Here is a 13,920-nt window from a genome sequence, read left to right as displayed (position 1 = left end):
TCCCCTTTTTACAATCCAATTTTACCAGTATTTTCTTCTGTTTTATCAAACAGAATTGATGCTTTACCAATTATATAAAAAAGAAAGCAAGACAAGAGAATACATCTGTTACGTAAATTTGCTTCTTGCTCATTTACTAAGTAAGAAGTCAGATTTTTACCCCGTATGGCCCAGTCATGTGTGCCTGTATGTTTGTGTGAATTCACGTTCAGGTCAGCGGCCTCTTAAGGGGGAGAAGAACCTGAGACAGGGTTGCATCATCTAGGTAGGCCAGAGACCAAGTCTGAAGTTCTTGGTTGGCATCTTGTTTACTTGCTGCCTGCCTGGAATAGGTGGGAGTGTCAACTAGATATAAAATTAACAGTTTAAAATAATAGATATGATCTAATGTCTTACATCTGTCCCTAACAGTGATGTAGCATTAGAATAAACTGGCTCGGGAAAAAGCTTCCTTGGAAGACAGTTTGGTGTTACTGAGTAAAATCGATGAATCACACATACCATATGACCCAGCTTTTCACTCCTTTCAGAAGCTAAGGTGCACACCAGGCATAAGAATGTTCATGGCAGTGTTGTCTGTAATAGCCAAAACTTCATCAACAGGATGGAAAAATAAATCCGAGGCCTATTCACGCCATTCTGAATGACACCGACACAATCAGTGAATCTCAAAATGTTGGGCAAAACAGTTGTATAGGAATACATATACTATGATTTATTTATATAAAGTTCAGAACTTGCAAAACTAAGCCATAGATTGCTAAGAACAAAAGCATGTGGTAGCACTATAAAGAAACAAGAGGTAGTGATCAGAATCAAATTGACAGTGAAGGTTGCCTCTGAGGGGGGAGAAATGGTAGGATCAGGACACTTCAGAGGTGATGGATGCCGTGACTCCATCAGGGGGCTGCCCACCACTCTCCCTATTACAGAAATGAAAAATGAGACATCATCAGACCCACTTTTGGGTTAGAAATTTTTTTTTCTCCTTTACAGCTAGGTGTCAGTTTAATTCTAGAACCTGGACCCAGTTTTCTGATGAATATCTCCCCCAAGAAGAGAAAGGATATCGCAGCTGTGCTCTCTGTGCCTTTGTCTGAAGGCACACTGCTGTACCTATTGGCATAACTCTAGTCTCTCGTTCCCGCCTGATTAGTGATTTGTGGGCAGACTTTGGAGAGTTCTTGGGATCATGAAAACATCCCATTTGTCTATTAACTGATAAGATAAGCTGTTCTTTATATGATTAGAAGGGTGAGAAGAGGAGAGCCACCCCTGAGACTTTTTCCCCAGTTATTCGAATTACAGGAATTGACCCATCACAGTTGGGGGAAGGAGTTGGGTTAGGTTTGAACATCTTCTATCCCTAAGTAGGGATAGAAATTGGAGAACACAGTCATAGTTAGAGCAGGGAACAAGTGTGTCAGGATATAACAGAAGAAACTTTAAAAGAAAGTATACTGGCCATTCACCAGTTGATCACAATGTATAGTTTAGGCTCCACCATACAAGAAGTCTGAGGCCCCTTCCCACAGACACGCATTGGTTTGGGATGTGTGATATGTTGTCTCCTCCTAGGGGTGGCTGGAGTTCATGCAGCTTGGAAAAGGTAAAAACCCCACCATTATATCCAGCTGTTTGATTACTAGCTTATCTTCATAAACAGACTAACCTACTCCCTTATTGGGGAATCACCCTTGTGCTGTGCAGGCCTGAGTGACAGAGAGCCCCACCCCAGCAGCAGACAGGCAGAGGGAGCTGAGAGCAGGTGCAGAGTTTAGGACAAACGGGTTCACATGAGTGCAGGCAGCATGACTTTGCAAAGACTCACAGGCAGCAGTGGCCCTGAGCCCAGGGGCAAGTTGTTGTTTTGGGCTGAGTTTCCCATTCCACCCTGTAGTTAGGTAACACCTCATCAGTTCGTAAGTCATGGAGACCACACCTCCTGGGACTTGTTGCCTGGGCAGGTAGTCCTGACCAACCCCAGGGCTCGCGCGCCCTCTCTCTCTCTCTCTCTCCCCCCACACACACACACTTCTCCCTCTCCCTTTCCCACTTTTTTCCTATGTATTAGAGAAGTTATAGGTTTACAGAAAAATCACACAAAGTACAGTTACCATATATCCTGCATCCACATACAGTTTTCCCTATTATTAACATTTTGTATTACTGTGCTGCTTTTGTTTAAATTGATTAAACGTTATTATTATATTAACTATAGTCCATAGTTTACATTAGAGTATACTCTTTGTTGTCCAGTTCTGTTTTTTTTATTTTATTCTAGTAATACAAATATATAACCCAAAATTTGCCATTTTAACCACTTTTAAATATACAGTTAAGTGGTATGACATCACCACTATCCATTGCCAGAGGTTTTTCATCACCGCAAATAGAAACTCTGTACTAATTAAGCATTAACTCTCCATTCCTTACCCCAGCCCCAAGCCTTGGAAACCTGTATTCTAGTTTCTGACTCTGGATTTGCATATTCTAATTATTTCATATAAGTGAAATCATACACTGTTTGTCTTCTTTGTCTGTCTCATTTCAGTCAGCATAATGTCCTCAAGGTTCATCCATGTTCTCACATATATCAGAATTGCATTCCTTATTACTGCTGTTTGATATTCCATTGTATGGATAATATCCCCATTTTGCTTATCCATTCATTTGTTGATGGACACTTGGGTTGATTCCATCTTTTGGCAATTTTGAATAATGCCACTATGATCATTGGTGTGTAAATATGTGTTCGAATCCATGCTTTCAGTTCTTTGGGGGTATATATGTAGAAGTGGGACTGCGAGTCATATGGTAACTCTGTACTTAACTTTCTGAGGAACTGCCAAACTGTCTCTTCTCAGCAGCTGCACCATTTTACATTCTCACCAACAATGAGTGAATCTCCCTATTTCTCCATATCTTCTCCAGCTTCCAACGCTTGTATTTTGTTTTGGCTCTAGTTATGTTGTTTTGTTTTCCTGATATAAGATTAAGCATGCCCGTTATTTTAAAAATTCAAAAACCATAGAAATTAAAAGCCTTGTTTTTGCCTTCCTCAAAAGAACCACTGTACCAGTGTGATATTCTTACAGATTTTTTTCTTAAGTTTATTCTAAAATGGGAACTGATCATTCCAAATGTTTTTAGCATCTTTTTCACCTAATAGTATACCTTGAACATTATTTACTAAAATGCCTGGCTGCTTTTAACAGCTTCATAACATATAGTTGTATGGATTATAATTTAAATAAATCTTCTGTGTGTGTATCTTGATTTTTTAACTTTTACAGTGTTAAGTAAATATCCTTATATGTATATCTTTGTGCATTTGTTAGTAGTATTTCTCCAAGAAAAATTCTTACAGGAAGAATTTCTGGATAGGGTTGAATTTTGAGAGCTATACTCAAATTGTTCTCTTAAAAATTCTGTCATTCACATTCCTGCCGACACTGTACGAAAGGACAGTGCTTGGTTACACCGTCATCAGTGCTGACTATTACCAGTGTTTTAACTCTTGCCAGTCTGATGGGTAGAAAGACAGATCTTATATTACTTTGTTTTTGTTGTGGGTTTTTTTTTTTTTTTTTTTTTTTTGCTATTAGCTAAATTGAGCTTTTTTTTTTTTCCCCCAAATGTTTATTGCCTGGTTCTACTGGGCATTAACAAAGCATTTTAGCTTAACATAAGTTTATCTCGGAGTGGTTTCCTGGGAGGGTGTTGATTATTTTCAAACAAACAAGAGTAAGGCCTTTCCTGTGTGTCTCACCCACAGCAAACAGCGACATAACAAGCTCTGGAGATCTCATTCAGATAGTGACCTCTCAGACCACCACGAACCCATCTGCAAACCAGGGCTAGAACTCAACAAGAAGGAGATCACCAACTCTGCAGACCAGATTGCTGAAGTGAAGACCGTGGAGAGCCATCCACCCATACCTCCTGTCTTTGTGGAACACATGGTCCCACAAGATGCAAATCAGAAAGGCCTGTGTACCAAAGAAAGAATGATCTGCTTGGAGTTTACTTCTAGGGAATGTCATGCTGGACAGATTGAAGATGAATTAAACCTAAATGACATCAATGGATGCTCTTCAGGGTGTTGTTTGAATGAATCAAAATTCCCTCTTGACAACTGCCATGCAGCCAAAGCCTTAATCCAACCTGGACAGGCCCCAGAAATGGCCAACAAGTTCCCAGACTTAACAGTGGAAGATTTGGAGACAGACGCACTGAAAGCTGACATGAATGTCCACTTACTGCCTATGGAAGAATTGACATCTCGACTGAAAGACCTCCCCATGTCCCCTGACCCTGAGTCACCAAGCCCCCAGACCAGTTGCCAGGCTGAAGTCTCAGATTTCAGTACAGATCGCATTGATTTTTTTAGCGCCCTAGAAAAGTTTGTAGAGCTCTCTCAAGAAACCCGGTCCCGATCTTTTTCACACTCAAGGATGGAGGAACTGGGTGGAGGAAGGAGTGAGGGCTGTCGGCTCTCAGTGGTAGAAATAGCCCCTTCCGAAGTGACAGCCGATGACCAGAGAAGCAGCTCTTTGAGTAATACTCCCCAGGCATCTGAAGAATCTTCAGTGGATGAGGAACAGTCAAAGGTAAAAATTATATTCTCTACCTAATGAAGTTCTCTTCAAGGGCAAAATGTTTGGATTCTGCTATGTTCACTTTACTTTTGATGTTGCTCAGGGTTTAGGATGATAGTATGGGGGGACAATCTGGCTGAGATTTTCCTTGAAATTTTAGGATTCAAATGTTTTTAAAAATCAGTTGCCCTTTGAGGAGTTGATTTCCCCAGGCATTTGATGTCATTGGAAGCATTTTTAGAGAGGAAGAAGAGGGTAATAGATTAGCCAAAATGAATGTCTGCCTGAGCAAGAAGTGGTCTCGCTCCCTGGAGTCTGCAGTTCAGATCAGATGTCACCAGTAGTGAAGTGCCAGATTCTCAGATGCTGCCTGAGTGAGACCTGTCTCTCTCTGAGATGGATTTATTTGGGCAATTCTTTTTGCCTCAGAAAATCCAAACACTGGACATGTAAATAGATGTTAGAGCATCAACTGATTCCTCATGCTGAGTCCTTGCTAATAATAATGTTGCTGAATTAGTCCTCATTTTAGACTTAGTGGTATTCAAGAATTGAGGTTGTTCTGGGGAAATGATTTGAGAGGAAACAGAATCCTCAAGTTCTTCTCAGTGGCTTATGAGCTCTTAAAAACCATCTTAGACCAGGGAAAGAATTACTACATACCATCCATTCTAAGACTGACATTCATTCTCATTTGGCAGTTCTGAAATTGGGATGTATCTTATAAACAATGGTGTCTTAGATCAGTAAAATATGCTAGTTGGGAAATAAATGGTGACAGATGTACTCTAACCTAACCAGACTTCACTTAACAATTTTAGTGGGCTGAGTAGATCCTTGACATCTGCTAATGTGTGTCTCCTGATGTTTACTACCTTGTCCATTCCTCATCTGGTCTCTTCTTGACCACCCCAGGGCAATTCTTGTCTCTACTTCTGTTTTACCTCTCCCCACAAGTCTCTGCCTCTTTTTCTTTTCTATTGGAAAATCAAATGTTAGTCCTCTCCTTCAGACCAATGAGCATAGCAGCACTGACAGAAATAGCCTTTCTGCAAAGTCTCCAGTCATATGAGTGCTCTCTCTGTGGCTGCTGCACACAATGAACCTGCTGTGGCTCCTCTCACAGTCTTGGCAAGTCTGCCTGTGCCTGATGTCCCAGCAAATTTCCCCCAAAGGCATGGCTGACCTTGGTAGTTTGCATTAACTCTGGCTCTCATTTGAAGGAGAAAGACCAGAACAATTCCTAGAGGAATATTGTACTTTGAAGCCTTGTAAAAATGTTTACCAAAAGAAGATTGATGGTCATAATGATGACGTTTTAAAAGGTGTCCAGGGGGGAGGGCATTCCAAATTTTGAGGAAAAAAAATTATTTTTTTATTTTTTTACAATGGAGCCTGATTTTGCATTGGCCAATTTTCTTCAGCCTTGTTCTGAATCTATCTGGAAATTTGCAGCTGGTGGAACAATAAGATGTCAGGGAGTCACAGTTTCTAAGTTTTCTGAGACATGTGGCTCCATAGGCTAAATAAACCTTTCCCGGAAAGAACCACGTGAGACTCAGAGGACACTGTCCCTACCCTCATGCGCCAGCAGTGCTTCTGCTAAGAAGAGTAGGGGAGGATATGCAGGAAAGCCTGCAAGACAGGAAAGAGGGCAGTGCATTTCCGAGTCAGGTATCACATGGTAGCCTCATCCATCCTGCCCTAACACTAGGCATACAAGGTGGACACTGAGCCAATGCAGAGAGGTTTTCCTCTTGTACTAGACTAGGATCAAGTTAGAAGTTGGTAGGCCAGAGAGAAAAGACTTCATTTGTCCCCATATGGCTTGAGTCCTAGAGACTCATGGTCTTAGGGAGCCTCTAAGACTGTTTGTTATTCATTTTGGATTGAAATCATGCTTGAGTAAACAGAACAGAAAGTTTAGTTTAGACAGTGAAGTGGTAGCTACTTTTGTGTCTCTGTTCTTGATGAATTCAGTTTCTTCTTTGTACCACAAAGCAGATGGTCAGGGTTCAGGCCTGGGCACCCCAGGATTTGCGTCCTTGTGGCCAAATAGGTTCTCCTGAATGAAAGGATTAATAAGCAGAAAATTTGGCATTTTCAATTCATCTACAATTCACCATAACCATGTTACTACTTTCTCTTCTTAGGCAATCTCAGAACTGGTCAGCCCAGACACCTTTATGCAGTCTCACTCAGAAAACGCAATTTCAGTCAAAGAAATCATCACTGAAATTGAGTCCATCAGTCAAGGAGTGGGACAGAGTCAACTGAAAGGAGATGCCCTATCCAATCCATGCCATACACCAAAGAAGAACACTCTCACTGAGCTGCCCCTTGAGAGGGTCCAGGCCCCAGAGGACAACCCTGGAAATCTGGAGCAGAATGAGGGTTGCTGCACAGCCCAGCCTGAACTAGCCAAAGACTCAGGGAAGTGGGACCCAGAGAACTGCCTAACCACACACTCTTCTACAGCAGACGTGGAAGAAGAGAATCCATCTGAGGAGGAACAAGAACTCCGCGGCTCAGAGATGCACCCAGGTGCCAAGTGGTTCCCTGGGTCAGTCAGGCGAGCTACCTTAGAGTTCGAAGAGCGCTTGCGGCAGGAGCAAGAGCATCACGCTGCTGCCCCTGCATGTGCCTCATTGTCCGCTCGCAAGAATTCAAAAAATGATGCTTCTGTGGCCGAACTGGCACCAAAAGGTAAAATCGATGAAGCTGCTCTGGAACGTTCACTTGTCCCCAAGGAACCAGAAATGAACAAGGGCAAAGGGAAATGCAATGGTGCTGAGGCTGGCTCAGGACCCCGCTGTGAGCAGATAGCTGTTGGTCCAGCACCTGAGCTACTGGAGTTTCACCCCTTGGCAGCTCCTCGGGAGAGTCCAGGATCAGATACTAGAACAAAGCAGGAAGAAGCCCTGAAGGAGCAGAGGACTGTGGCTGCATGCCAGGAGTTTCAGACACAGGCAGACCTTCTTCCCCCTCTTCCCAAGAGGATAGAAATCATCGAGGTTACCCACGCAGTTACATCACCCGGTCACCCTGGACTAGAGGGTGAAATAGCCACCACCGAAAAGAGTGTGGAGCAGGGGCTGAGGAAAGTGAAAGTGGAGAAGTCCATCACTGTGCTCTGTGCACTAGATGAGAATCTGAACAGGACTCTGGGCCCCGACCAGGTTTCTCTGCATCCCTACATGCTACCTCTGCCTCATTGTTCCTCTCCTGAGCCTGACAGGCCCACTGGCCTGACCTCTACCCTGAGCAGCCCTGTAAGCAGAGGCGACAGCCTGTCAACACCCCCAGAGACAGCATCACCTTTTGTCAGTCACACAACCCACGTACCATCTACCAGCTTGGATTACCTGCATCCCCAGTCCGTGGTTCACCTGGAAAGATTTACAGGGGAAAGCAGTACCACAGACAATGAGCCCTCAGCAGAGCAGGTTAGCTGGGAACAAAGTCAGGAGGGTCCCCTCTCCTTTGGCAATGAGGTGCCACATAGGGGCTCCCAGTTAGGTAGTGAAGACCTAAGTTTAATTAGCAAACTTGGTGACAATATTAGGGAGTTACAGGAAAAACTAGACCCATCACCAGTGGCCTGTCAACTCCCACGTAGCTCTAGCAGTGACGATATAAAGGGTCTCAGCCACAACCCCAGTGTGGTAAAGGAACATGCTAAAGAAATTGAGTCCCAAGTGATTTGCCAGGCAGGGCTTACCAAACCATCTCAAATGAGGCGCTCAGCTTCCCTTGCCAAGTTAGGTTACTTGGACCTCTGTAAAGACTGTTTACAGGAGAGGGAGCCTGTCTCCTTTGAATCCCCTCATCTCAAACTCCTTCAGCCCTTCATCAGGACGGACTCAGGCATGCACACCATGGAGGCCCAGAAGCCTCCAGAAAACCTAGGTGCTGCCCAGAACCCAGAGCCCACCATGTATTTTGTAGAACAACTCAAAACAACAGAGTGTATTGCACAGAGCAAGCCAGTGGAGAGGCCCCTTGTGCAGTATGCCAAAGAATTTGGTTATAGTCAGCAGTGTTTGCTCCCCAGGGCAGAGCCTGAATTGACTAGTTCTGAAGGAGGCCCTCCTTTGCTCCCGACCCAGGGACTGCTACAGAGTGCAGGCCCCACTCCAGGGCTGGCTGTGGCTCCCCGTCAGCAACATGGCAGAACTCATCCCCTTAGGAGACTTAAAAAGGCAAATGATAAAAAAAGGACAACTAACCCCTTCTATAATACCATGTGATTCTGAGCCTACACGTGTGACTTTTGAAAAGAAATGTTTGTAAAAGGGGCAGGTGTAATATGTAAGGAACATGCACTTTATTGATTAATTTTATAATGTTTTGGTCATTTTACTGTTCTTGGCGCATGCAGGGTTTGGATTTTGTGTTTTGGTAATTTTTTTCTGTGTGTGTGAGAGAGATTTGGACAGCAAGACTATTTTATCATATTTTTATTTTTTAAAATGCAAACCTCAAAAAAAAAAATCTCATTTTCAAAGAACACCTTTATCAAAGGCAAATTGCTGTTTTTCAGGGAACCACCACCTGTTCTTCACTTTGCCCACTGAGAAAAGGCATGCTTGCCTGACTGAGGGAAGGAAGCAGATGGGGAGGGTGGAGATGAAGTTGGAAATTGGAAATGCTCCTCAGGACCTTTGTGAAGATGGTGTGGTCCTCAGACTCGAGGCACTGGGTGGGATGGAAGGCAGCCAGATGTCAGATCTCTCTCAGCTATCCTGTCAGCCCATTGGCATTCCTAAAGTGAGCAGGTTCTGTTTTGCTTTAAAAGGGGGTCTTCCAGACTTCATTTCTTCTGGTATTCCAGAGTTCATCATTGCAGAAAAACATGATAATGGCTGGCTTTATAAATTTGACAAACAAATTAGTTGGGCTTTTTTTCCCCAAGCAAATAGTTGTTGACATTATATTAAAAGTGAACCCCAAATGAAATCCAGGAGAAGGTCTTCTGTAGAGGAAACCATGATGAGAGGGAGGTGGTAAAGGTGGGAGTGGAGAGACCACCTACTGCTCAGTCACTTCTGGGGTGATGGGGTCCACATGGGTGGCCCTCCTGGCCCTCCTGCCAGGAAGTGTGCTCTGCAGAGACCTCCCACTAAAAAACAGTTGTGACAAGTTTGAAAAACAGCAATCAAAAGTCATTGTGTTCTTGTAAAATGAATTCATCTTGCAGGGTTTTAACCCTTCCATTACTTGAATAGCTCTGAGGGCCTTCTGAGTTCAATGCCGTATTTTTCCCAATTTACTTTCCTCCCCCATGTTATTTCTTCAGTGCTGCCTATGTGTTTTCTTTTTAATTTCATAAATGATATTTGAATTGTTACGTATGTATAACCTCCAGTGAATGCAAAGTTTTCTATATCATCACTGTTAACACTTGACATGTTTTTTTTTTCCTTTTCTTGAAAGGTCTGTCATTTCTCTAAAGTTTATACACAGTGTTTTTGTACATAATGTCAGTTTCTTACAATGTTTTGTTGTTGATGTTGTAGAGTCTTTTTGATTTATTATTTTTAAGAAGGAGCAAAGCTGCAACTGGAAAACACACAAAAACGCCACAGAAATAAAGCTCATGGGTGTTGACAGGAATCTGCACAGTATATTGATGGTGGTTTTTTAATTGTTTAAATGGAGACTCTCATTGCCATCTCCTGCCAGAGTGTGTGTTAGTAACTTCCTCCTCAGAGAAACCCCTAAAGGCTCCCGTAAGATCACAATTTGACTGAAGGTTGATTTTTCTTTGAGACTGAAATTTTAGAAAATTGTTTGCCAGTAGCTGAAGTACAGCCAGGAGCATAAAGGAGTGTCCCTGCTGCCCACGGTGGGTGTTCCCAGTGGAGGCTAAGGGACAGGGGAGGCCCCCGCCCTGGGCAGGTGATGACTCCATTTAGAATGCCACTGCTTTGCTGCTGTTGTGGAAACCGTTAAGACAAGGAGCACCTGCCACGAACAAGCCAATTTCAACTTCTTACAGAAAACATATTTAGCCTGGAATGAAACACCCTCTGAAGCTCATCAAAACTGAAGAGGTTTGCAGATTTGCTTCCTGTTTCCTTTGAGATTAATCAAGTGCAGACTTGAGACTTAGGTTTTTGTTTCATCACAGCACTGAGAGGAAGAGACAGATGCAGAGACTGTCAAGGTGATGTTGAAGGCCAGAGTTTGATGGAGTCAGGCAGTGGGGTGTCCCATAGGAGAGAGGACAGGTGGATTGAGGCCACTCTTAGCTCAGAAGGAGCTGTGAATCTAGTTGCCATATGGAATCCGTCTTCGGGACTGATATCACTGCCAGGAGGCAAGTTGAGCTAAAAACGTCTTTATGGTGTAGTAATTGTGTGTAACCATGCTGTCCCTAAATAGTCTCCTTCAGTGTTCCAGTGTATCATCCACACAGCTTTGTGATTCCTGGATATTTACTGTGTTGTATGATGTTTTTTTTAGATGATATGTACCAGAGTATGAATGGCTACAAAGCAGGGTTATGAATTTCCAGGGCCCACCTATCTAAACTGCCCTGTCTTATTGAGGCAGTTTCCATACCCAATGTGATGGTAAAGGACAGGAAATTGGGGTGGGAGGAAGAGGATTTGCATGGAGGAAGAAAGAGTTGTTTCTCCTCACGCTTCCTCCTTGTGACAGTGGCATCCCATACAGTAAGTAAAAGCAGGATCGGTAGGAGTGCACCGTTCTCCTCTCCCAGCCCACTGTGTTTGATGTGCATGCTCACTGCGTTAAACAACAGTGTGGGAAGAAATCCTCTAATGCTGTGAAAAAACAATTTTGAAGAGTGAAGGAAACAGTCTTGCTCTGCCTTCCTTTTTTTTTTTTCTTTAAAATCATTTACTTTACCTGCCTAAAAAAATATCTTCTACACAGGGTCTATAAGTTAACCATGCCAAAGGGTTTTGCCAGGCCTCTCAGAATCCCCCAGTTGGGGTGTTCTTGTTTTATTTATATGGCTGAGCAAGGTCCAGGGGAGATGCATAATGAGCCATCAAGGACTTTTCTGACTTCAAACTTTCTGATTTTTCCCTTTTTACCTTTGTGGAAAACCCAGACCTGGAACAGCAGGTTTGTCAGATGACAGCTGAGGAGGAAAAGCCTTGGCCTCTTACCCAGTGCCTCACTCTATCTTTATTTTGAAAACCACCACCGCCTGGCTTTCATGTATTTCTGGAGAGATGTGTGTGTGTTCGTATGTGCATACACATGCTAACATTTTGGCGCACGGGGTAAAAGCCCAAGAGCACACAAGTTTTGAGCTGTAATCTGGGAGGTTACCTGGTCAGTAAGGCAGGAGAGAAACCCCAAGTCTTTCTTGATTTCAGAAATACTTAGGAACAATATATACTTAAGTAGACACATAGTATAGTAGGAAGGTGATATTCACCTCTCTTTTTGGCTGCCTTTCAGATTCTAAAAGTTTGGGATCATTTCTAGCATCTTGACCTCTTCAAGCTTTTTATCCAGCATTTTCCTGGTTCTGTACTGTTATCCCAACTGGCATTTCCTCTTTCTCATTTTGGGGACTACTAAGAGCTCCAAGATCAGCCTGTGGATGACGGCCAGGCTCTGAGGTCCTCCTCCTGTTCACGGGCCCCAGACAGATCCTGTGGGGTAGACCTGAAGCTTCCTAAAAGAAGCTTCTTTTCTAAGACTTAGCAGCTCATAGAAATCTTCACCTGTTCCATCTAAGGGTTTCAGTTCTGAAGTGATCTAAACAGGTTTGGTAAAAATGTGTTGTTGTTGTTGTTTTTTTTTTTTTTGGTAGGGGTTGTTTCTTTCTTTTTTCTTTTTTTTAAAAAAGCATAATGTAAAAAGGGTTGCTTTTAAGGGCATTTTAAAAATTTTCAAATAAAGCCATTATTTGGCTTTTTGAACACCTATTTGTGGGTACTTTGTTTACAGTTTTAGTATTAAAACCTGCATCATCATCTTGTTGGCCACTTGGTCTCCTTCATCTCCAGGCACCCAGCCCTGGCTGTCCTATGAGTCCTCACACAAAGTAATGCCACACTGGTCCGCCTTGCGGATGAGTGGGTAACACCTGGGGCTGACTTCCATCTGCATCCTGTACTCCTTATCCAGCACTGCTACGGAAAACAGTTGTCATTTCCTCAGTGACATTGTGACTTATAGTGATGGTTATAATGGTGAATGGCTAGTTGTCATTTTGATTTCACTTTGTTTTGCTTTTCAATGTTAGACAAGATGGAATTTTAGCTGTTTAGCACCAGTCCAACTTAAAAGCATTTTAGAGTTTGTTTTCCCTTCTAAACTAAAAGGTCAAGGCACGCACTAGGCATAAGCATGATTTGCTGCTCATTTCATCCAGCACCCGTATTAAGAAGAGCTCTGCCAGCACAGCAGGAAGCTGCACACTCCTAACCCTTTTCCCAGGGCTTGGGGTCCCTTGATGCCATGGACAGCCATTGCAAGGTGCTTTTGTACTTTTCCAGCCTAGAAGTGAAGGGTGACTGGGCCTGGCTCCTATGAAAAGAGAATCAGTCTCATTTTCTCAGTGCCTGAGAAATCTAGGGCAGTATTTCTAAACTGGAAGTACCCCCAAAAGGTAAATGACTGTGCTGCCACCTGTGTCCTCACCACGGTGGTGGCACAATCCCGTGAACACATGTAGAGCTGATACCCAGGCCTGACTCAACAAGCTGATGACCCAACCTGAAAACTAGGTAACTGGCCCTGAAATGTTTCTCAATCAATAAGCCCACAGGGAATTGCTTTGTTTTAATGTTTTGTTGGGTTTTGGTTTCCTTGACATAGCTTAAGGTGCCTTTTCTTTTTTTCTTCCTACTTTATTTTGTAGGACTTGTTCTGAATATGGAAAACAAGTCCAGAAGACTCTCCCACTGACTGTTACCTTTGCCCTAAGACACCCCAAACTTTTATGCTAACATTTTATTAATAAAGCAGGTGCTCCCTTGGAATCTCTGGGACTTTTTCGAGGCATTTGAAGTAGATAAAAAGAGTGGTCTCATCTCCTTCCTTAATCTTCCTGGTGGTTGGGATGTTCCACTTGTATCATAGATTTTTTAAATTACTGATGTGCTCCGCTGTTTTTAAATGTGAACTTGTGCGCAAATGTGCAGATTCAATGTTCTTGTTACAGACTGAATAAATTTTTATTTTGAAGATGAAACGTGTCCTTGATGAGTGCAACAAAGAGGGGTTGCTAGAGAAGCAGAGGGAGTAGAAAAGGAGGTAACTCAAACATGCAGCAGTTCTCACTGATTGATCCCCCATCAATCTTATAAAGCTATCTTAAGAGATAGCT

The 13,920-nt window shown here is 43.0% G+C and overlaps 1 protein-coding gene across 13 annotated transcripts in view; it reads left to right on the top strand.

Moving 5' to 3' along the window:
* The window catches only part of SSH2 (slingshot protein phosphatase 2), a 412,119-nt gene extending 398,207 nt beyond the window's left edge, over window positions 1-13,912 (top strand). For 7 of the 13 annotated variants that reach the window (XM_077165401.1, XM_077165397.1, XM_077165402.1 and 4 more), the window contains 2 exons: window positions 3,779-4,613; window positions 6,755-13,910. In XM_077165401.1, coding sequence (XP_077021516.1) covers window positions 3,779-4,613; window positions 6,755-8,851 — 2,932 coding nt within the window. In that variant the 3' untranslated portion in view covers window positions 8,852-13,910. Of the gene's footprint in view, window positions 1-3,778; window positions 4,614-6,754 lie in introns of all 13 variants that reach the window. The other 6 variants (XM_077165406.1, XM_077165407.1, XM_077165408.1 and 3 more) reach the window with 3 other exon arrangements.
* The last annotated feature ends 8 nt before the right edge of the window (window positions 13,913-13,920 follow it).

Source organism: Tamandua tetradactyla, chromosome 6, assembly GCF_023851605.1.
Source record: "Tamandua tetradactyla isolate mTamTet1 chromosome 6, mTamTet1.pri, whole genome shotgun sequence".
In the NCBI taxonomy this organism is placed as follows: Eukaryota; Metazoa; Chordata; class Mammalia; order Pilosa; family Myrmecophagidae; genus Tamandua; species Tamandua tetradactyla.
The sequence above is the reverse complement of the archived record's forward strand: the minus strand, read 5'-3'. Positions and strand labels throughout refer to the sequence as shown.